Source organism: Gasterosteus aculeatus, chromosome 13 (assembly GCF_964276395.1).
Source record: "Gasterosteus aculeatus chromosome 13, fGasAcu3.hap1.1, whole genome shotgun sequence".
Classification (NCBI taxonomy): Eukaryota; Metazoa; Chordata; class Actinopteri; order Perciformes; family Gasterosteidae; genus Gasterosteus; species Gasterosteus aculeatus.
Genome location: NC_135701.1, coordinates 2,449,722 through 2,472,964, shown reverse-complemented (window position 1 = coordinate 2,472,964; position 23,243 = coordinate 2,449,722). Strand labels below are relative to the sequence as shown.

The 23,243-nt window shown below is 42.4% G+C and overlaps 3 protein-coding genes across 14 annotated transcripts in view; 1 reads left to right on the top strand and 2 right to left on the bottom strand.

The window, feature by feature from the left end:
• Positions 1–502, bottom strand: part of noxa1 (NADPH oxidase activator 1) — a 16,032-nt gene extending 15,530 nt beyond the window's left edge. Inside the window, exon 1 of the mRNA XM_040195015.2 lies at positions 451–502. The gene's annotated coding sequence lies outside the window, so the exon portion shown is untranslated. The remainder of the gene's footprint in view (positions 1–450) is intronic.
• Positions 1–7,938, top strand: part of dpp7 (dipeptidyl-peptidase 7) — an 8,627-nt gene extending 689 nt beyond the window's left edge. For 2 of the 3 annotated variants that reach the window (XM_040195020.2, XM_040195022.2), the window contains exons 2-13: positions 615–741; positions 817–956; positions 1,581–1,744; positions 1,850–1,985; positions 2,202–2,283; positions 2,838–3,004; positions 3,214–3,274; positions 6,739–6,857; positions 6,994–7,150; positions 7,229–7,293; positions 7,381–7,451; positions 7,536–7,938. In XM_040195020.2, coding sequence (XP_040050954.1) covers positions 615–741; positions 817–956; positions 1,581–1,744; positions 1,850–1,985; positions 2,202–2,283; positions 2,838–3,004; positions 3,214–3,274; positions 6,739–6,857; positions 6,994–7,150; positions 7,229–7,293; positions 7,381–7,451; positions 7,536–7,704 — 1,458 coding nt within the window. In that variant the 3' untranslated portion in view covers positions 7,705–7,938. Of the gene's footprint in view, positions 1–614; positions 742–816; positions 957–1,580; positions 1,745–1,849; positions 1,986–2,201; positions 2,284–2,837; positions 3,005–3,213; positions 3,275–6,738; positions 6,858–6,993; positions 7,151–7,228; positions 7,294–7,365; positions 7,452–7,535 lie in introns of all 3 variants that reach the window. The other variant, XR_013452069.1, reaches the window with a different exon arrangement.
• On the bottom strand, positions 7,924–23,243 carry man1b1b (mannosidase, alpha, class 1B, member 1b). 10 transcript variants are annotated; one of them, XM_078087331.1, is made up of 15 exons: positions 22,992–23,228; positions 22,049–22,168; positions 21,908–21,955; positions 20,766–20,865; positions 20,026–20,138; positions 19,013–19,113; positions 18,842–18,933; positions 18,490–18,669; positions 17,561–17,709; positions 16,885–17,073; positions 13,150–13,340; positions 11,604–11,724; positions 10,714–10,908; positions 10,003–10,134; positions 7,924–9,531 (listed from the first exon to the last, which is right to left on the bottom strand). In XM_078087331.1, exons 4-15 carry the CDS (start codon positions 20,800–20,802, stop codon positions 9,325–9,327), a joined length of 1,707 nt encoding a protein of 568 aa, XP_077943457.1. In that variant the 5' UTR covers positions 20,803–20,865; positions 21,908–21,955; positions 22,049–22,168; positions 22,992–23,228; the 3' UTR covers positions 7,924–9,324. The 10 variants fall into 10 exon arrangements, with proteins under 10 accessions (XP_077943457.1, XP_077943458.1, XP_040050942.1 ...); XM_078087332.1 differs by having other exon boundaries at positions 20,026–20,129; positions 22,992–23,205; XM_040195008.2 differs by lacking the exon at positions 21,908–21,955 and having other exon boundaries at positions 22,992–23,243.

The window sequence follows — 23,243 nt, the reverse complement described above, 5'->3', positions numbered from 1 at the left end:
GTTGTATTGTCTTTGCTCCAATAGATTCCGCTCAATGCTACACACTGTTATTGTAACAACTAGTATTTGATTTAATACAATTTGAAGTAAACACAAACTCCCCCCACGACACGCTAAAACATGCAGGCACGTATGCCCCATGCAAGGCAATGACACTCTTTTCACTTCCTCCTTTGTTTGAGTACACCTCCTATATGCCCATGTGCATTTCCAGGAAATATGACTGTACAGGCGTTGAGTAAATTTAAGATGAAATCAGTAAGAATGACATGATATTCATAAATTCTCAAACAAACAGTCTTTAAAACCGATTAAAAAATGGTAACACTCTACTACAGTTATCCCTTATTCAAGTAAACCCCCTCTATGCCTATGCAAATTGTCATGATATATTACTGTACAGTTTCTGAGATAATTGAAGGCAAAGTAGTGTATAAAAGAACAACTTACGAGATCTTACGAGACTCCCACAAACGCAGCATGAGCCATAACATGTGTCATGTGACAAAGGCATGCGCGTAGTAGTGCATTTCATGTTGAAATGCAGTCCACGTGACCGCAATTGCTGTCTGAACCAGGACGCATATTCATCTCAATGTAATGAATATTCACAGCCAAGGAAACATGATGGATTCAAAACAGAAGAGCAGTTCAGCGAGAGGTATTTCCGTCAAACTGTGGACCACTTCAACTTCAACAGCATGGGCAACGGAACCTTCAGTCAGCGATACCTGATCACAGGTGACCCTTCTTCCATTTGACCTAGAAACACCCGGCTGTGTGAACCACTCAGTCTTTATTTCCCTCTCCCTTCAGATAAGTATTGGATGGAAGGCTATGGTCCTATATTCTTCTACACCGGCAATGAGGGTGACATCTGGGAGTTTGCATCCAACGCGGGATTCATCGCAGAGTTGGCTGGCCAGCTCCGAGCCTTGGTGATTTTTGCTGAACATGTAAGCAAATAGCAGTCAAGAGTGGTAGGGGGAGGACTCTTGCCATTTTTTTTGTCCTGATCAAACATGGCTGAGAGGAATTTACAGATCATGTGACAACAACAATTTGGAAGAAAAAAACGTTTTTGTTTGTTTTCAGTGTTGGTTCTGATAAAATATAAAACAATTTAATGAAATAGAAGCTGGCATTATTCTGCCATGAAAAGGCCGATGCCAACAATTTGTTACTTTGTTCCTCAATATCTTCTCAAACCCATAAGGTTCTACTGGAGACGGCTCTTTCAGTCATCTACTTAATCAGCTTGTCAAGGAGTTTTTTTCAAACGCTACATTTGTTTTATATATTCATATATTCGTTTCAACAGGATTTTGTGTGAGTCACAGTCAACAGGATTGAGTGTGTATTAAGTAAAAAACAGGGGCCGTGTGTTCACTCAGAACAATACTGGTTTTTAATTTTGCATCTTTATAAACATTTGAAATCAAAGTAAAACTAATATTTAATTAATATTTACTAAATAAATGTGGCCAGAACGTAGCTTTGAAGTCCTCCAAGTGACCCATAGTACCTTGTTGATGTGTTCAGTATTTGAACACTGTCTTCATTTGCTGTGCCTGTTCCAGAGATACTATGGCAGGTCGCTGCCGTTCGGCACAGACTCGTTTGGCGTGCCGCAGATCGGCCTGCTGACAGTGGAGCAGGCCCTCGCCGACTACGCCGTCATGATCAGGGAGCTGAAGCAGCAGCTGGGCGCTGCAGACTGTCCCGTCATCGTGTTTGGTGGCAGGTGGGGACCACAGGCTTTCGTGTCACCTTAAAAAAAAGGCTTCTCTTCAGGAGCAATACAATCAATCATTATTAATGTTTCCCTGTGACTCATCTCTTCCTGCAGTTATGGGGGAATGCTGTCGGTCTACATGAGGCTCAAGTATCCAAACCTTGTGGCTGGAGCTCTGGCTGCCAGCGCCCCTGTGCTGTCCACTGCGGGGCTTGGAGACTCCGCCCAGTTCTTTAGAGATGTTACGGCTGTGAGTGTGTACGCGCTCCTCTTTTTGTTGGTACCAACACGTTGGTTTAGACACACAATGTGCTTAATTTACCTAAACCGTCGCAAGAATTGGTTCCAGAATATCTCAGGGTTGTTTGCTGTAGGAGCGTTTTTGGAAACAAAACAACAACCATAATGTATACTTATAGACACTGGTGAGTAGCGTGGATGATGACCTCTGTTACTCTTTCATCAGGATTTTGAGAGCATTGCCTGTGAATGCACAGATGCTGTGAGAGGAGCATTCCATCAGCTGAGAGAATTAGCCCAACACCAAGGTAAATCTATCGGGCCTCAATCTCAAATGACAAGAAATATTGCACTAAACTTTTTAATGTTGTTTAGACTACTTGGTTTGATTGAGGTCAAACTCGTATTGAGGTAAAACTAATTAATAAAGAGTGAGCAGCAGGACAATGATCCAAATCCCCCCAGCAGGTCCACCTCCGAATAGCTTAGAATAAGCTAGATGAAGGTTTCTAGGAAACCATCCAATGTGGCAGAATTCAAATATGCATACGGGGGGGGGGGGGGGGGGGGCGGCAAGTGTTTCCCCTACCATTGGACAAGCGGTGCACGCCCACAAGAATGTCTGGAAAATTCGTTCACACTGCCCCCATTGGCCTGTCTGCCCCTGCAGAAAAAACGTTTACAGGCCCCCCCATGTTTTTTTTACGCCTGTTTGATTCTCGCAGCAAGCTCCAGTGGACTGATTACCCTGTCTACCATAAACATCAATGTAAACCTAGGGGAAACACTCTACACACACTTTAGTTTGAGCTATATCAAACCCAATGTTGTAGTACCAACTCACTACTGCTGATGTGACCAGAATACAGTCGCATCCAGACACAGTTCCACTTGTGCAAGCCTCCATCATCTGCTGAGGATATCCATCAGTTGAACGGGATGCTGAGGAATGCTTTCACTATGATGGCCATGTTGGATTACCCCTACAGCACTCACTTCATGGGGAACATGCCCGCCAACCCGGTCAAGGTAAATGCAATCCAGTCTATTTTTACATTTGCGCATCCAAGTTTAACAATAGAAACCTCAGCAGCTGCTGATTAACAACAGCTGAGCACCTCCAATAGGCATTCATGTCATCATCTGATCTAATTGTGTTTGTGTGAGAGGGTATAATAAGGACATGAGTGGATTGAGATCTGAAAGCTACTGAATAACTGTTCCTTCCCCTTTCTCAGGTAGCCTGTGAGACCATGCTGAGTGGTCCTGATCTGCTCAGCAGCCTAAGGAACACTGCAGGTAAAGCAGTCAGTGTGTCTGCAGCAGCGTACTGTTTAGTGCTCATCCCCAAAATAAGTTGAATAGTATGTTCTGACATCTCAGAAAGTCAGACTGGTTGTTTTTGGTACTAGGTACAGCTCAATCAGGAGAGACTTGTTCCGAATCAACAATACTTTTATTAGAAAATGTGTCTTTGAACGTACAGTGTCAGTTGTTTAGAAAATACAGACAATAACAAAAAGCATACATACAGTACATCCAGACTGTCGCCAGCCGGCAGATACATTTCATTTGTAAAAAACACACACACTCTGGTGTGGTGAGACAAAAAGATAAAAAAATAACAATAATTAAAGCTGCAAGCAGTGATGAACGGGGCTTCGTCAAAAGGTTGGTCCACAGTGGGTTCAAACCCAGTAACCAAAATGCCTTACCACTGGGCTACTGGCCATGCTATACAAAGACATGCAAAAAGTAAATAAAATATGTAGGATCACCTCCATTCAGTCAAGGCAGAGAACGGGAGCAAATCAAACTTTTTGTTTTAAATGCGTCTGTTAGTAAGCAAGGATCACTAATTAGCATTAGTTTCGGTCGTGTTCCACGTTAGATCGTGCATACGTGAGGTCAGTTTTTTTTATTGATGGCACGCGATCGACTGGTACTGCCTTTGAGATCGGCTGGTCGATCACGATCAACGTATTGAGCACCCCTGCTCTACAGTGACTATGTGGACAGAGGTCCAGTCATGTCGGTCACAGTGTGACATTTGACCAATTTGATTCATTATTTTAAAGCCTCCTCTGCTGACTTGGAGGAGGAACCTGCACAGCTGGACCTGAGTGCACCTGAATCAAAGCCGTTGCTGGGGCTGCTTCATGTAATTTAGCTGCTGCTTTTATCCGAAAATGACTTACAATAAGTGCATTTCAAGCGGATTTACAACTTGCTATAGGTAAGAGCCATTATAAGTATGATTAAGTGCTACAATTCGTTTAGTGTTTTTAATCAAGGTATAGTCTAAAGAGGTGTCTCTTTAGTTTGTGGCGGAAGATGTAAAGACTCTGATGACATCAGACCAGAGAGCTCATTCCACCATTTAGGAGCCAGGACAGCAAAGAGTCGTGTTTTGTTCTCAGTGAGGGATGCAGAGCGGAGTGTGCGGGTCGGGATGTAGGGTTTGACCATGTCCTGGATGTACAGTGTAATATTCACTGCGCTTCACTTTTTCCACACTGTTATGTTACAGCCTTATTCCAAAATGAATTAAATTCATTATTTTCCTCAACATTCTACACACAACAACTCAATGACAAAGTGAAAACTGTTTTTTGCAATTTTTGCAAATATGTTTTCGTTCTTTATTTTTAACATAACATTTACATAAGTATTCACAGCCTTTGTTCAATACTTTGTTGAAGCACCTTTGGCAGCAATTACAGCCTCAAGTCTCCTGAGTATGATTCCACAAGCGTGGCACACCTATTTCTGGGCAGTTTCTCCCATTCTTCTTTGCAGAACCTCCATCAGGTTGGATGGGGAACGTTGGTGCGCAGCCATTTTCAGGTCTCTCGAGAGATGTTCAATCGGGTTCAAGTCAGAGCTCTGGCTGGGCCACTCAAGGACATTCAGAGTTGTCCCGAAGCCACTCCTTTGTTATCTTGGCTGTGTGCTTCGGGTCGTTGTCCTGTTGGAAGATGAACTGTCGCCCCAGTCTGAGGTCCAGAGCGCTTTGGAGCATGTTTTCATCGAGGATGTCTCTGTACATTGCTGCATTCATCTTTCCCTCAATCCTGACTAGTCTCCCAGTTCCTCCCGCTGAAAACATCCCCACAGCATGATGCTGCCACCACCATGCTTCACTGTAGGAATGGTATTGGCCAGGTGATGAGCAGTGCCTGCTTTCCTCCAGACATGACGCTTAGCATTCAGGCCAAAGAGTTCACTCTTTGTTTCATCAGACCAGAGAATTTTGTTTCTCATGGTATGAGAGTCCTTCAGGTGCTTTCTTGCAAACTCCAGGCGGGCTGTCATGTGCTTTTTACTGAGGAGTGGCTTCCGTCTGGCCACTCTACCAAACAGGCCTGATTTGTGGAGGGCTGCAGAGATGGTTGTCCTTCTGGAAGGTTCTCCTCTCTTCATAGAACAACGCTGGAGCTCTGTCAGAGTGACCATCGGGTTCCTGGTCACCTCCCTGACTAAGGCCCTTCTCCCCCGATCGCTCCGTCTGGCTGGGCGGCCAACTCTAGGAAGAGTCCTGGTGGCTCCAAACTTCTTCCATTTCCGGATGATGGAGGCCACTGTGCTCATTGGGACTTTCAATGCTGCAGAAATCTTTCTGTACCCTTCGCCAGATCTGTGCCTCGATACAATTCTGTCTCAGAGGTCTACAGATAATTCCTTGGACTTCATGGCTCGGTTTATGCTCTGATATGCACTGTCAACTCTGATACCTTTATATAGACAGGTGTGTGCCTTTCTCAATCATGTCCAATCAACTGAATTTAGCACAGGTGGACTCCAATCAAGTTGTAGAAACATCTCGAGGATGATCAGTGGAAACAGGATGCACCTGAGCTAAATTTTGAGTGTCATGGCAAAGGCTGTGAATACTTATATACATTTTATGTTTTCGTTCTTTATTTTTAACATTTGCAAAAATTTGCAAAAAACAGTTTTCACTTTGTCATTATGGGTTGTTGTGTGTAGAACGTTGAGGAAAATGAATTTAATCCATTTTGGAATAAGGCTGTAACCATTCACAGCATTGTACGAGAGTGTTTTGAATTGGATGGACAGCCACTGGTAGCCACTGAAGAGAGCGGAGGAGTGGTGTAGTTGGGGCGAATTTAGCAAGGTTAAAGACCAGTTGAGCTGCAGAGGTCGAATGGCTGTAGGAGGGAAGACCTGCCAGGAGAGAGTTTATGAACATGTGTAGTGTATCTGTAAATGTGTTTTCCAAGTTTAGTAAAGATTGGAGCCCATTTAGTCTCTCAAAAGCACGTTCGCTTTGACTGAATAACGGGTTGCCATGGCAACATTAACACAAAACAAAGTGTTTAATAACTTTTAGTCACCAAGGCCTTGGGATGGTTTTGGTCAAATTTTGAAGTTGCTGTGAAAAAGTCCCAGGGAGGAATTCGTCAAAGCATAGCGTCTAGAAAGTCTAAAAAATTACATTAAATATTCACAAAAAAGATTATATATATATAAAACTGACCCCCTGTTCATTTTAGAGCATAGTCCCAAGAGAACTTTTCATATGTCCATACATTTTCCAGCACTACTTCCTGCTTCCTATTTGTGTTACTCTGCTTGTGCTAGTCTGGTGACAGCAGTATTTTTTGTGTTAGTTGTCCAGTTCCGGATACTTTCTAGGGAAGAATCCACTCATACATTAATATGAATGGAAAAAAGCCTTTCATTTAATAAATGTCTATAGAAAGCTCCATACCCTACCTGTGGTCCATCCTATCCTGCAGGGATTGTTTACAACTCTACCGGGCTGCTGTCCTGTTTTGACCTGTACAGTCTGTTTGTGGAGTGTGCTGATCCCACCGGCTGTGGACTAGGGCCAGACAGCCTGGCCTGGGACTATCAGGTACTCACCAAGCAACCGCATCACAGATTCAGACTCCCATCTAGACTGGGCCTACCTGGTTGACAAATAGTAGAGTTATCCATTACTAAAAATAAGATACGGTGGAAGTTCTGATGTGGGTCTGTTCTGGTTACAGGCGTGCACAGAGATTGATCTGTGCTATGAGAGCAACAATGTGACAGACATGTTCCCTCCCATGGCCTTCACCCAGAGAGACCGCCAGCTTTACTGTGCCAAACGCTGGGCTGTAGTTCCCCGACCAGACTGGTTAAAAACTCAGTTCTGGGGAGACGGTGAGCAAACAAGTCTCATGTTGTGCATTAAGTCAGAGTTACGATTTCTAATGATCGCGCCCCCCACCTTGTGTTCAGCCCTGTCCACAGCCAGCAACATCATCTTCTCAAATGGGGATTTGGACCCATGGGCAAACGGAGGGGTAAGAGAATAAATTAAACCATCACACTTAAGTGAACCATGAAGCCACTGCTTTATTGTCTGAGCCAATTAGCTCTCTGCTGTGTAGGTGCGCAAGTCCTTGAGCTCATCATTAATAGCTGTCAACATTTCTGGAGGAGCCCATCATCTGGATCTGAGGTATAACTGTTGGCATCCCTCACTTTTTATTCCTTCTCTTAACTCCATGCTAAATTTAATGTGACCTGTATCTGTTTTATGCAGAGGTTCTAATGATGCTGACCCAGAGTCTGTAATCAATGCCAGGAAGACCGAAGCAGACCTCATCGCACAGTGGGTGAAGATGGAGCGGACCAGATCACAGCGTTCACTTAAAAGCACCTATTCCCCCAAAGTGTCCCGATTGTCAAAGTCTGCATCATGGTCAATTTGAACGACACAACGTACAGGAACAGAGGAGTTGCTTTTTTTCTTTTCTTGATTGACTTAATTCAGCACTACACAGTATTGTTTTATAGCTTCAGTTATCTGGTACAACTGGATCCTAAATCATATGGATCAATGCTATTACGTATTTAACATTTCAGATCAGGTGTGACTAGTTATGAGCACTACTGTAAAGTGTGTTGTAATTCAATAAAACTTCTACAGCTTTACAAAAGTAAAAGGCAATCCATCTTTTATTGTACACCATGTGCCAATACATTTTGTACATTGCGAACATCGAAGCACTACTTAATGGCATTTGTGTATTGTGTACTTTAAAGATAGAAGTGGATGAAGATCAGCATTTCCTGACAGGTGGCTTTGGATGCATGGTATCAAACACCAGGGCTGATTGTGTCCAGCTTTCCTTTGTATCAGATGTAGAGATTAGCATTATATAAAAGGACTGCTGAAAAAGTGATGCCAATGACTTGTGTACTCAGATATGAATAGCAAGGGTAGAAGTCATTTTTTGAATGCGGTTTGAACATGTTAGGCACATGTGAAACAGCATGAAGAAAAGACAGATTGAGTTGTCTCAATTCAACAAGTATTGATGTAAACTGGTAATCACAGGAAAGACAGCAAACTGCTGCCACCTCAAACTGGAAAGGCGTCCTGTATTTTTACCTTTCAAGAAAATAATTTTCTATTGTAATTAAACAAATGAAACCTGCAGTAAAAGCAGCAGCTGTTTCAAATAATTTGCCACTAAAGCTTCTGGTTCATAAATGGAATGATGCATTCATGTCATATAGAATCAACACCAAGTTGGGACAAGTCACAATTTGGGCTCATTTCCTTTTATTGCATGGCATCTCTGAACACCTCACAAGCTCATGATGGAATTAAAGCCCTGCCATCAGAAAGGCACAGAATTAAGGAGGAGAGGATAATGAAGCAGTAGGCAACTAAATCCTGCATCAGTGTTTCTAACTTTACATTTAGACGTTCCTGTGTCATAAAGCACATTTCTTTCTGTGATCTAGCAGATCCAACCATGAAAACACATCGCTACCATCCCATCATTCTGCAGTGTGAAAGATTTCAATGCAGGTTTTTTGCTTAACCTGGAGAGGTCCAGTGGGTTCCAGCATGGCCTGAGGGCAGTTGAAGCCCCATCTGGAGGCGCTGGCTTTGTTTCCCTGGTCTCAGCCATGAACACAGGTTGGGGGGAGGGGGGGAGCGTGCTACAAAGGCCCGCCGTTCCTCCGGGTCCTGGCTTTGTTTCACTCTAATCATGAGCAGCTACAATCTGAAAAGACCTAGTTTCAAATCCCTCATAATCATGAGATTATTAAAGTCACAATCAGATTGTTCTTTGATGCTGACGGGATCTACCAAAGACGCATTCTTCTGTCCTCTCAAGTCCAAACAAAAATTCAAGGAAATAAAAAAAGACCAAAGTACGTAGCACTAAATGGACTGTGGTCTGCATCAAGGGTTGTTTAACCACTCCCAGCCACAGACAAAGACTGAGGGATTACCTTGTTGTCAGACCAACCCTGAGATGTTTGTTGTGTTTATACGTGCAGTTTTAGCTGCCATTTGAATTCCTGTGTGTGTTTCACGTAGCAGATGGCCATATAGGCAGAGGGTGAGCCTCCGTGTTGAAGACATAGTGGTCTAGGCTGATGAGGTTGGGATCGTCAGAGAACAGCAGGTACAGATATTTTAGAGTCTCTCCCAAGAAGAAACTCTCCATTTTGTCTCGGGGGCTTGGGTAGTCTGGGTCCCGGACATTATTGATGGAGGTGTAGCCTCCAGAGGATACCTAAGGGGAAACGCAGGAATTTGTCCACAATCACAGAGGAAGTGCACAACGATATTGTACTTTCTTGTGAAAGAACGTAACACCCGAAAAGTTACTTGATTTGCCACTGGTTGCTTTTGACAAAATAAAAACACCCAAGATGATTTTTAAAGTCACCAGATTTGATGATAAAGCCGCAAAGTTGGCAACACCGATATGAAGACGTTGTATTGCGAAGATCTCATCATCAACTTTTCTGCTTGTCTCACTCCAAACTGAGAAACACTGGTCACCCAGTTGACCACCCGGCAAAATAAAAACTTCAGATCTAGACAATTCACGTGGATAACCGTTTTTGAATTTTGCCAAAAAACAACAAGTTTGCAGATACATAAGCTAATGACAACAGATGTTAACAAATGCTATGTGACAGGCTTCCCTGACAACTGAAGAGCTCTCAAATCTGCTAATTTGAACAGTCATTTTACTGACCTTGGTGTACTTGTTAAAGTTTTGGAGAATCTTCCAGCCCCAGTGCTGGTACTTGTGGTCCCCGGTGAACCTGTACAGGTAGAAGAGACTCTCCACAGTCTCTGGTCGTAGCAGGTTGTGTCGGTCTGCAAGCTATTATCACAGTGAATACAAAAAATGAAAGAATCAACTTTGCATAATAGTTTACCAAACAAACCAGATTTCCTGCATTTGTAATGTAGAACATTTCCCTAACACCACTAGACATTATGCTTGTGATCAGCATTCATTTGGCAATGACAAAGCCCATAACCAGAATTTCAAAAGAATGCACTGTTCATTTTGTATATACGGCAGGGATCCCCAACCTTTTTTGCCTCACGGACGGGTTTCATGTTAGACAATATATCGCCGACCGGTCCTGAGGTACGGCGGATAATCACAACAAATTAATTGGCCGGCGGGGGGCACGCTTGGCAAGTGTGTCAGTAGGGACAAGCACATGTAATTGGGAAAGAATCTGAATTTTTGACTGACACACACACACACACACACACACAAATTGCGTAAAGTGTAAGGCAATACGTTGAATATGTTTAAACTTAAATAAATTACCTATACAAGTAGTTATGTCTCGTATTAATTTGTCCTGTTGTTGATGTGCCCTATGCGCAACCACATATTCGAGCAATTTTGACAGCCCTAGCCTGTATCCACAACGTCTCTACTTACCTTTACGTTCATGTCTTGGACGCTGCCCTGATGCATGTTGAAGTGAACAATCTCTGGGCTGAGGCCCGTCTCCATCTGGATGTACATCTGGTAACAGGTCTCCATCAGCTGTTTGGCCAGATCCATGTGATCAGTGGGCAGGCCGTTGTGGGCACCAAGAGCCAGAATGCCCGGCAGAAAGCACACTAGATGGTCCTATAAAAACCCAGAGGCAGACTTAAAAATACTTTGGCACCACTCTCCACATAATCCTTTATTTAATTTGACGTTAATCAGATCTGTAAATTCAGAACATGTTCCCATTCTCCCAAGGCAGCAAGAGGCAATTTGTTAAAAACCGATAAAGCATTGAAATCTCTCAAATTCAATTTCTTACAAAAATGACACACATACATACATACATACATACATACATACATACATACATAACAATATGCATAATCTATAAGAAACAAAGTATGTGTTGTGGAAAAGCAATATCAAAAAGCTTGCAGTGATCGCAGACTGTTTGAATGACTTCAAGGAAAGAGTTCAGCTTGTTGGCAATAAAATTGACAGAAGATGAACCCATTTTTATCAAGTATTATTTTACACATACATTTAACCTATGCCACACAGTGGGAGCAGTTAGGGGTTTGGTGCCTTGCTCAGGGACACTTCGACATGGGACATGGAGCAGCCGGGACTTGAACTGCCAACCTTATGGTTCGCAGCGCACCCACTGTACTCCATGCACCACAGTCGCCCCAGCGGGTACTGTTGAGAATCCCATTCTAGAACAACATACGGTTAGTCTTTAACATGACAGATTTAATGTACCTGCTGACCATCCACAGGAGGGAACAGTGGATTTTCATTTACAGAGTAGCAGGAAAACCCTGATTACTCACCATTTTGGGGCTGAACTGTCCATGTGTGATTTCTCCAACAAATGTGAGGCCATTAGGGGAAGACTTCTGCAACAGGTTCTTCTTCACACCTTCTATTGCCTGCAAATAGTCCGCCAACAGTCTAAAAAAGGAAAAACATTGGGTTTGCTGCTATTGATAAACACATAGTGACAGTTGACATCAGGTAGAAACAACCGTGTGAGTATTGGCTGTTGGGATCTGGCAGAGGCAGGCTATAAGTAATTATGAAAACTAAATAATTCACATTCATTATCAATATAAATAACTAGGCACCACCCACAGATCAGATACCAAAAAGCTAACTATAAATTAAGGAAATTGTGTTCAAATAGTCAAAAGGACTATTCCACATTAACAGTGAAGGTTTGAATGTAAGGACATGTTATCCAGCTTTAAAATCACAAAACACGCCAAGTCATCACATAAAGTTGCTCTTTAAAGACATCAACAACAGTTGATAATTATTGTTGAAATGTAATAAAGTCAATTTAATAAAGTGGGGAGGGCCGGACATGGGATTCGAACCCAATCTGGCTTCGTAAACAGAATACCTTACCACTTGGCTAAGTGCCTTGCTGTACACAGACCTGCAAAAGGTAAATAAATATGTAGGATCACCTCCATTTCACTCAAGGCAAAGAACATGAGCTAATCTTACCACTTCTGCTCCACAAAGTATGAACTTGTGAAGTCTGGCAGATATATTTTGCGAACTGAACACATTGAATGTGTCTCTGCAGAACACCTGTATTTAAACATGTCCACTCATGTCGATAACCGCCAACTTCATTATTCTCAAGCCTACTGCTGATATGGAAGAGAAATCTGTACAGCTGGAGGTGAGTGTAACTAGATCCCAGCAGTTGCTGGGGCTGCTTTATGAATACGTGTATCGAGCCAAAATGCTATTTGGAAGCATTGAAATCATATGAAGTAACTACATCTATAACTGTAAATGTGTTCTCCAAATTCTCTTTTGTGAGCGCGCCGGGAGAGAAAATAGTTGCTTTGGATGTGCAGAGAGCAGGAGGGTGAACTTTTCGGGTTTCGCGGCACACACATGCACACCCCCCTCCCCCCCCCATGTTATATCATTATATACATTTTTAAAGGGAAATATCATGCTTTAACTACAAAACCTTTTTAACATATGGTAATTATAATTTTCCACAGTGGCCACGTACTGTCGATCAAAACCATTGTAGCCTGCAAGGAGGTATGACAAAAACGTGCTAGTTTGGAGGGATGAACAACTTCTTTACCTCTGCTGTGTAATCAAGACAATCCACTGCATTGTATCGTCTGACGCATAACAACTCCATACAAGCAGAGGGTAGATCTGCTAGATCTGATAATGAAATTGGACCACTAAGATACAGCAAGGACCCAGGGCCACTACGCCGCCTGCTCCTGGCTAATGTCCAGTCACTGGACAATACCATGGATCACATAAGAGTTTGGGTAACCATTTCAAGGCCCTTAAAGTAATTACTATGTGTAAGTGAAAACAAAGCGTCAAACTCACTGGTTCTCCGTCATGCCTCCCTGGATCCACTGCTTCAGCAGGTACTCATAGTAGCTGTCCGCTCTGGCTCCCATTGTGTAGATCCCTTGATGGGTGAACTGCCCACTGTTGGTGTTGATGAACATGGGCACGAGACCATCCAGCTTGCCCTCCAGTTTGTGGACCCGTTTCATAACCTCAGAGACCACAACCTGGAAAGTCAAAGTCAGGAATTAAGGGTAGGGGATTTCTGTGGCATTAAGTGACTGAAAATAACTTCAACATCCAAGAAGAATGGCATCACTGTATTACGCTACACTAAATTTATGATACTGAAATTTATGAGTGACATCACTTTTAAGGAAGACAAAGATTTCAGACACTAGTGGATCTGTTAACAGCAGCCTAAAAGGTCTAATGCCCCAACACAGTCATTGATAAAGAAAAGCAAGTGAAGAAGACTCTTTGGTAGTTCTTTTTTTCCCATATTGGCAACCAAAAAGGTCAGAGAAACTGAAGAGGAGTGCCACACTGGGTCATGTCTAGGGCTGCAACGATTAGTCGACGTAATAGACAACGTTGATTATAAAAAAATCGCCGACGCGGATTTCTATCGCCGACGCAGATTTCTATCGCCGACGCGTTGTATATTATAAAAATATTCAGAGCTACGGGTCTTTTTCATTCAGCATTCGCTTCTATTGTCTGCATGCACCAAGGAAAAGAAGCTTACGAAGTTGAACGTGGGAGAGTCGAAAAAGTAGTATTTCATCAGCGAACCAAACCAAAAGAGTTGTCGTTTCACAGCAGCATGACGGCAACGCAGGAACATTTGAAACGCGCTGGAGTGTCCACGTCTCCTCCTTGTGGAGGTCGTCGTGGCGCAGGGGGTAGAGCGGGTGTGCTGGGAACCGCAAGGTTGGTGGTTCGAGTCCCGACTGCCCCACGTCAAGTCGAAGTGTCCCTGAGCAAGACACCTAACCCCTAATTGCTCCCAGGGCAAAAATGTGAAAAGCCATGGGTTTAAAGTGTAATGTAAGTCGCTTTGGATAAAAGTGTTGGCTAAATGACCTGTAATGTAAAATGATATTGTCAGGATACCATATTAATCATTACTTTGTTTGAGATCAATGGAGAGTTTGAGAGGCTCATGGCTGTTCCTTTTGAGAAGTTCATGACCCAGTCATCCGGGCCAAAGGAGAAGCCACTCGCGAAAAGACTACTAATATCATGGCCACTTTGGACTAGGGATCTTTTTTTCCCATTAACAGTGGTCATGGATTTTCATTTTGTGTTCTGATTAAATTCAAAGGAATTAGCCTAGTGAGTGTGCCAGGGATGCGGGTGTTGCATCCCTAGTGCATTATTAATGCATAACAGTGCATGCCAATTATATTTTATCTTTGTCGTGTACCCATCTGTAGGACTCTAGATGATGCTCGGAGGGACCTGAAGACATTGGCATCGTCATTGAGGGAGAGGGGGTGTTGCTTCAACGAGCTTCTGTTGTTCAGCTTGTGTCCTGCTTCTTGGGTTGATATAGACGCTCAACCTCTTAGCCCAAACCACTTCATTTCACTTTTGAAGAGCTCCAGAAGATTATCATGTTCCAGTTTTTCACAATTTTTCTTTAAAGAAGCAGGTTTTTTTAATGGCATACAAATGCTTCCATTATTTGTGGGGAAAAGGTTACATTTCTGTTTTGTCGTGTTCCAAATAATCATTAAGACAGCGAAGAAAGCTGTGGTAATTTACTTATAAAGGCATGGTTATGCATATGTATTTTCTTAAAACACTAAAATGTGTATTTACATTTATGAAATACATTTTGAAAACCATCAGATTTGATTGTCATTTTTCTTTTAGCAAGCTTAAAATACCTGTCCTAACAATACAAAGTACAATTTTACATAAAGGTTACTACAAAAATTAGCTTGCGTGAAACCATACCTTTACATTACATTTAGCTGACGCTTTTATCCAAAGCTACCTACATTAGTAAACCATGGCTTTATTAAATTTTTGCCCGGGGAGCAATTAGGGGTTAGGTGTCTTGCTCAGGGACACTTCGACGTGGGACAGCCAGGACTCAAACCACCAACCTTGCGGTTCCCAGCGCATCCTCTCTACCCCTGCCGCTCAAAGACCCTTTTAGGTTGTAAAGGAGCAGTATTTTACTTTTGGGTCAAGTAAATAATTGACTTTGGAAAACTATAAACTTTAGGTCAACTGGTTTTAATTTTGAGTTGAAGTAATGCAAACCATTGATTTGAAACACATTGAATTATTACATACACTACCTGGTCAAAACAAAAGTTGCCACCGAAAAAAGGTCACGCACTAATTCTGGCATTGTCATCTTTGAACATGCCCATGCCATCAGGGAAGAAAAAACCCATTGATGGAATAACCTGGTCATTCAGTATAGTCTGCTGACCTCATTCTTTGAGCACATACTGTTGCTGAACCTAGACTTGCAGCAACCCCAGATCATAGCACTGCCGCCATAAGCTTGTACAGTAGGCACTAGGCATGATGGGTGCATCACTTCATCGGCCTCTCTTCTTATCCTGATGTGCCAATCACTCTGGAACAGGGTAAATCTGGACTCTTCAGACCACATGACCTTCTTCCATTGCATCTTTATGCTCCCTAGCAAATTGAAGCCTTTTCTCCGGTTAGCCTCACTGATTAGTGGTTTTCTTCAGGCTACACAGCCGTTCAGTCCGAATCCCTTGAGATCCCGTCGCATTGTGCGTGTGGAAATTTGCTTACTTTGACTATTAAACATAGCCTTGAGTTCTACCGTTTTTCTTCGATTTGATTTCAAAGATTTAAGAGATCAGATTTTTGCGGCCACATTTCTTTCTCGAAGACAATGGGTGGTCACTATCCTTCCAGTTTTTAATAATGCGTTCGACAGTTCTTAACCCAATTTTAGTAGTTTCTCTGCTTGATGCATGGCAATGATTTGACCCTTCTCAAAAAGACGAACATCTTTTCCACGACCACTGGATGTGTCTTTCAACATGGTTGGTCAAGAAATGAGAAGCAAGTCATTGCACCAGTTGGGGTTAAATAACTTGCCAGTTGAAAAATAATCGCCCACGCAGTAATTATCCAATAGGAGGCTCGTACCTATTCTACCCCTTAGTTAAATCCAGGTGGTGACTTTTTTTGGCCAGGCAGTGTACATCTGACTAAAAACAATTGTGTTAATTCAACTTGTTAACTTAATTTTTAAAAACTTAATTCATTTGTGCGTTACCAATTGAAATAATTCAATTGGTCCAACTATTCTCTTTTTCAGTGTGGTGTGCAATGCGAGGTGGAATGAGTATAGCTATCTGGGCTACTTAAGCGCAATGTGGACATACGCCTGAACTGATTTAAACAAGTGTATTTTCCAAGTCGGCCACTGACTGGTCGATACATGCGATGCATTGAGTGGGCAACATGCAGTGTATTGAGTAAGTCCGTCTGACAGTAACTACCGGGCCACTTTCCCCCGTCTGCCCCTGATCGGAACACAAGGCTCTGTGTTGCTAGCTTGCTGAAACAAACCGCGTGGTCTTAGTGCCTGTTTCCAGTCAATTACTCATTGGGAAACAGATCTAGATATCAATAGTATTATATTATAGTCTTTGTCATTCTATTTAAAAAAAGCCCCGTTGCTGGCCATTTTCAGAGTCTTGTATCTTTCAAGCCACATACAGACACCAAATTGTGACATTCTTTTATGTGATGATCCCTTACCTGGTACTTTGGTTCGTGGGTAAGGCGGCTGAGCTCTCTGAACTCCAGCTGGATGCTCGTTACCTCGGCCACAGTGCTATCTGAAGTCCAGCGCGGAGGGTGGGCTGTGCCCTTCCCAATGTTCACATCCGAGTAGGGGATCTTGGACGGAGTGTTGAAGGCTGGCATCAGTCGGGAGCCGATGTCCTTCTGTCCAGGTAGAAGGAAGATTACATGCCAGCATTTAAAAGGCAATGAATAAGCACAAATCAAAGTGTGCCATGACTGACTTGATTAATTAACCGTGACATTTTGGTTGTAAAAATATTTGAATTAAAGTCTTTGTAATACAAGGCCAGCAATGCCAAACCAAAAGGTAATGTTACAAAATGTGCAATATGTAGCATTCGAACACACTCAATGCTACAAAATAAGTGCCACACCTTTATCTTTTTTCTTCAGGACTGAAGGCTCAAATAAAACCAAGAGAATGGTTGAGAATTCTTTTTTTTGGAGGTTCAGAAACTATCAGAGGCTTAAAAGCAGTAGTTTGTCACTAAACTTCATTCTTCACAATCTGTTTCTATTTGACAATCAGGAAACATTTACAAGTTGACGTAAGGAAGAGCGGGTCTGCCTCCATCAGTGTGCTTCAATGATGCGTACAGTTGAGGCAGGGGCACGTCTGCTGACTCACAGCTTTCTCTAGGAACAGGGTGTCGCCAGTCAGATGGTAGGTACTCAGTAGGCCTCCCAGGATGCGGATGGTGCTTTCAAATAGGTTAACATCTACATTCTTGTTAAATGTGAGCTCTGTGGCCACCCATGACCTTGCTTCTTCAAATTCTGAAAAATACAAAATAAATACAGAGAAATTCTTAAATACATTTTGTGAAATTTCTTTATGAATCTATAGTCACCAGCCCAAAGGGTCAGATGAGATGACTTGGCACAAGAACACTTATCGGAAAATATGTTGAACGATTCCAACCGCACGTCCCCTAATCAGTGTGCCAAAACAATGAGGTTGTTGGAGTTTATTATCTTTTTACGTTGTTATCATTGTGTAAACTGCTTTTATCTCGAATCGGCACAGCCAGTTTGGTGTGCAATGCCTTTTGCGATCACTGATGTCCTTTTTAACGAACAAGTACTGACTTATCATGCTTGCATAGCTCACCCGCTCAATAAAAGGAGGCTGCAAGGCGAAGTCTGTTCGGAGTTGGCTGTGATCAAGTGAAGAGTCTAGTACTCCGAGCTCCAGGCTCCCTGGTAAGTAAAACCTGTCGACGGAGTGTCTTTTTTTCTCGTGCTGTGAATCATTCTCTGGTATAATCAGCAGTTGTCATGGTTTGTTACTACGACCTAACAGGGGTTATATTTGTTGAAAGAGGAATACCCCCTAAACCAGTAGTTACGAAACCTTCCAGTCAGGACCCCCTTTGATAATATAGGGACATTGTAAGACCCCCACAACCCCCCCCAAAAAATAAAGATTGTCCCTTTGTTTCAAAATGAATTGCATTATGATATCGCACTAAGCTTTCAAACACATTTTACAACAACAACAACCTGGGTCAAGAGGTAAAAAGGTCAAAGTTAGAAGGCACAAGGGGGTCAGTCTACCTTCTTTAAGCCCCAGGATCCACATGGTATCCAGCGCATCGATAAGCGTCAAACCCAGGCCAAACCACTCACTGTAGGACTTCGACAGGGGCCTGAGCTCATCATGGCCCCAAGCAAAGTCTTTATAACCCTTCCACGAATGGAGGAAAGCTTTCTGCACAGCCTCCAGGCAGCTAGCTTCTAAAACAATGCAAAAAACATGCCCAGTTGTTATCCCAGCCAAGGCTACACAGTGACTCCAATCCAAGTGATTGAGATGTTCTAACATTATTTTAAAGTGGATATCAGATGTCATCGTTTAAGTTATTAAAAGAAAGTGAGTCAATAAAAAGAAAGAAAAAAAAAGCAATACCTGAGTTGGATAATTTTCCTTTATGGTTGGCCTGAGGCTTCTCACTCTCCCCATCCCTGAGCTGATCGGTGTCAACCACTGCCCCACACCAGCTGAAAGGCACCCAACATTAAAATAGGAACAATTAAAACTAACTTTAGTTGAGTCAGGTGATCCCACAGCAAGTCTCACCTGATGACGCTCTCCTGCCTTTCTTTCTTGCCGTCAACCACTGTGTCTGAAGCGTTCCCCTTCTTCTGAATATGCAATCCTCTCTTATTGGGTAATTTCCTCTGCGACACATGGGAAACACAAAAAAACCTTTTTAACCAATTAAATGAATGGTTTCCCAAGGAATTGGCCTCCAGTCAGTTTGGACTATAGCCTCCCCAACGGCCATGACGCACCAGATCGATGATCAGCTCTGTCAGTCACTGAGCGTCTGGGGCCCTAGTTTTGGCAGTGTTATTCAGCCGTGAAGCATTACACAAAATGTTATCACTTTAAAATTTTATCCGAGACAAAGTGACCTTAATTGGCAACTTTGTCATTAAAAAGAACTCCACCCACTCAGCTACAGCTGAAAATAATTCTATTTGTCTTAGGGCTGTCAACGAATATTCTATATTCTAATAGAAAAAAAGGCTACAACAGCTTAATGCATTGCTTTGATTATTTGCCGTTTCATGCCAAGGAAAAGTTCCGTGTTTACAGCACAGCTCGCTCGGAGCGTTCGATGTCACTACAGTAAAACTTTTAGTTTCAATCACTGAATGAAGCCTGCCGTATTTGGGACAAGAATCGCAACCTTACATTGCTGGCACAAAACTCTTTGTTTATTGTTGTTGTCCATTTAAACCGCTTTGCGCAGCGAGAGAGGTGGTGCGGGAGAGAGAGAGAGAGAGAGAGAGAGATCTGCGGTCTTGGCCGTTAGTTGTTAAATCGGTTAAAACTTAAATAAATTACAAATACAAGTAGTTATGTCTTGTATTAATTTGTCCTGTTATTGACATGTCTAATGCGAAACCAGATATTCGAGTATATGTGTTTTTTTTAAGCGAATATTCAAACGTCATTTTTTATCAATTTTGACAGCCCCAATCTGTATAGAAAACTAATTAGATCCAATAACACCTGGACCGGCCAATACATTTTTGATGAGCCCTGTGCAACCCTTCAAATAAGACAATCTGAGGATCAGAAACCTGGGAAGTTTGTTCTGGCGCTGGTGGTTGCCCTTGTTTAATAGTCTCGGGCAGCCCATTAGGCATGGCTGGAATCAGGACACGGCTACTCTCTTTGACTCCATCTGAAAGGCCTCAAAACAAAGACAAAAATATTGAGAATCAAAGAATTACAGAGGTATAGTAACATAGTTCAAATGAGATAGCTTAATGGTTAAGAAAAGATAACTAAAGTTAACTAAAAATAAAAAGTGATAAACGCTCAATTTGCACCTCGAGTTAATTTCTCTTGATTGTGTGTGCTCATAAAATATCTAAGTGTGAATGACTATACTCAGAGAGACTGAAACAAAAATGAACTGCCTTGTGCCTTGTGGATTTGTAACAGAGGTGGCACCACTTTCATTACCTCACTGAGATTCATGCTGAATGGGCCCCCCGGTTAAGCAAAGATACTAGGTGACTGACAGCATGCCAGTGGATCAGGCTCATGGCTCATACCTTATAAATGTCCCTCAGTTTCGGGATGTCAGGGATATTTATTATATTGAGAAATTGGGGGAAAATCATTTTATTATAGACTGACTTCTGTTGTAAAAAAAGACTGTTGCTGCTCCAGAAACAGATTTTTCTTCTAAAGACTTTGTCTAAATATCCAAACTGTTGTTTGGTAACAAAAATATCGCTATGGATGGATAAATGAGGTAGGTACTAGTGGGAACGACCCCTAACCATGAGATGTTTAATGACAGGAGCCGTACCTCTGAGGTGCTCAGTGACAATAGGATAGGAAGCCATTCCACAGATAACCAGGACGAGGAGGATCAGGCTGCGCTGCAGCTTCGACAGCTGCTTCCATCTCTGAAGTCAAACAGAACAGAGGAAGATTGAGTAACCTGCATCCAGCTCTGGCAAAATGTCTATTGTTAAAAATGAGCAGGCCTTTTCTGGTCCAAATAAGTAACACCCAAATTGAATAAACGCTGACATTTAGTGCTGCTATTAAGTTTTGAAGAAGTATTTTGAACAATACATGTTTACATAAACATACAATACAAAACAGTACGATTAATGATACTGAATTATCAGAGTTGTTGGTGTCGAGACTTAAAAAAAATAAAAAAAAGGGAAATATGCTTTATTCTTTGCAATATAACATACTATAAAGTAATTGCAGGTCTCTAAAGCAATTTTGTATGTGCGGGAAGGTCTTAAGAGTCATATTGTGGTAATACACATTGGCAAGTAAGGGGGTCAAAGATAAAATGACAGGCTGTGAAAGCAGGGCAGCTTTGTTGTTAGCTTAGTGTTTGAAGTTAAAAGGTTGAACTTTGCATTTGTGAAAGGATCAACGTTTCGAAATGAAACGCTAAAAAAGCACAACATTTCCAAAAAACACACTTCACGCCATCATACGCATGTGTGACAGTGGTCACTCTCCCGGCTACATTTCAGCGGTCCTCAGGAGAATCCAAAAGGATAACTAAGTTCAACGTTGCCTACAACCTAGCAAAAGAAGAGCTGCCATTCAAAGTTTATATCATAAATAGTTCTCATGAAGAAAAATGGATTAGACGCAAACCCGACGTACAGCAATGACGTTTCATTTCATTTAGTTTCATTTTGCGTAAAATGTTTTAGTTTGGCAGCAGTGAAGCACTTCAAACCTTTTTTTATTCACTGGATTTGATTTGTGTGTTGTGACTTGTGTGTGGGATTCAGCTACACTATGCCAGGTGTGTTGCTGGGATCAAAGGAAGCCCGGTGTAGAGCTTAGATGCTTATATTCTCCAAACAGGCACGTTTTCAAAAGGAACTGCACTAGCCTCTAAAATGCCATTTGTCCATCCATTTGTCTAATACACGGAATAACAAATACATATGAATTCCAAATTATAGCCACCTCTTGTTAGTTTTGCATCCATTGTCACTTTTCTTGTACAGCCTGATCCTTAAAAGGAGTACATTAAAAGTCAAGTTTCATCCAAAGCACGCAGAACTAAAAAGAACACGACCATGGGCAGTGCTCATAGATGCATCTTACCCTCCAGCAGGACTGCCTCCTCCACTGCTTGCTATAACAACTGGAACTTCCACCGGCTTGTCCAGCAAGGCTTATAGAGACGTGGTCCTGAGGTGGCGGCTGCATGTCTGTGATCCAGCCCTTAACGAGGAGAGCTCAGTCGGATGGGGGATCATGTGGTGGCCTTGTCCCAAGCAAGCTCAGGGGACAAGATGCATGCAGCTAGTAAGTGAGCCTGGCTGGACAATACTGGTGTGCTTGTGATGAGATTTGCGCTGGTTCCTACTGACGACATATTCAGATATAGAGAGGACATCCGTGCCCCATTCTAACTCGTGTTAAACACATAGTCTTTGCAGAAAAACTTTCCTAGGAGTTTTGGACGCGGACATGCGCTAATATTTTCTGGACAATTCGGAGAAAAATAACGCGTCCTCAATATATTCTTCGTAATATTGCATATCTAGCTAACATGTTGGTGTGCACAGGTAAATTAACGTGTTAGCCAGTAAAGCTTTAATGAAGTCTGCGGACACATCTGACGCAAAGTTACGGATACAACGTTAACGTTACATCCTTTATTCCGTGCATATAACTGTAGCGCGAAACATTAGCTTACTTAACCGTAAATACACACTTAAATTAGGTTATTTGACGTAATAATGTTAACACCCCGTTGGGTTGAATTACTTGGTCTGTGCGTCAGTGGCCCCGAATGAATGTTTTGGGTTACCGTTAGCCCACAGGGCACCTTTAGACCGAGGCATGGCTTGAGGCCTACCACAGCCGATACCAGTGCAATCAGCACAGCTTCTTTTCTAGTTCAGGAACGTTACAGCAGAAACGTCATTTGAAAGATAAAACGTTTTTTGGCTGGGTGGACTGAAGCTGATATTACGTTACCTTTCAAACCGCGTATGCTTGTAAAGTATCCAGCGTTAATGTCAAATGAGATGTAACTTACAACGATTTTAATCCACCACTGGTAGGGCAACCTTCAAATCTGCAGTTAGTAGGACGTTAATGAGACAGCCGCATGTACAAACACTTCACTGACGCTATCAGCGCATCCCACCGGTCCTCGTTTGAGTGTGTTTTAACGACCAGGAGAGACATCCACTTTAACATGCTTCATTCGCAGCTGAGGGTGCTTCTTGGTCACTGTCAACAAATGCTATTCAGGTGCATCCGTGCTGCCTTCAGGGACTCCAGGAAT

What these genes read in the sequence shown, in the direction of transcription:
- man1b1b (XM_040195008.2), bottom strand. Translation starts at nt 22,153, where the DNA reads ATGCAGCCGCCACCTCAGGACCACGTCTCTATAAGCCTTGCTGGACAA. An exon ending in GGAGGCAGTCCTGCTGGAGG is followed by an intron (nt 20,866 to 22,048) that starts GTAAGATGCATC and finishes GTTTGACTTCAG; the next exon opens with AGATGGAAGCAGCTGTCGAA. An exon ending in AGGCAGGAGAGCGTCATCAG is followed by an intron (nt 18,934 to 19,012) that starts GTGAGACTTGCT and finishes GGTGCCTTTCAG; the next exon opens with CTGGTGTGGGGCAGTGGTTG.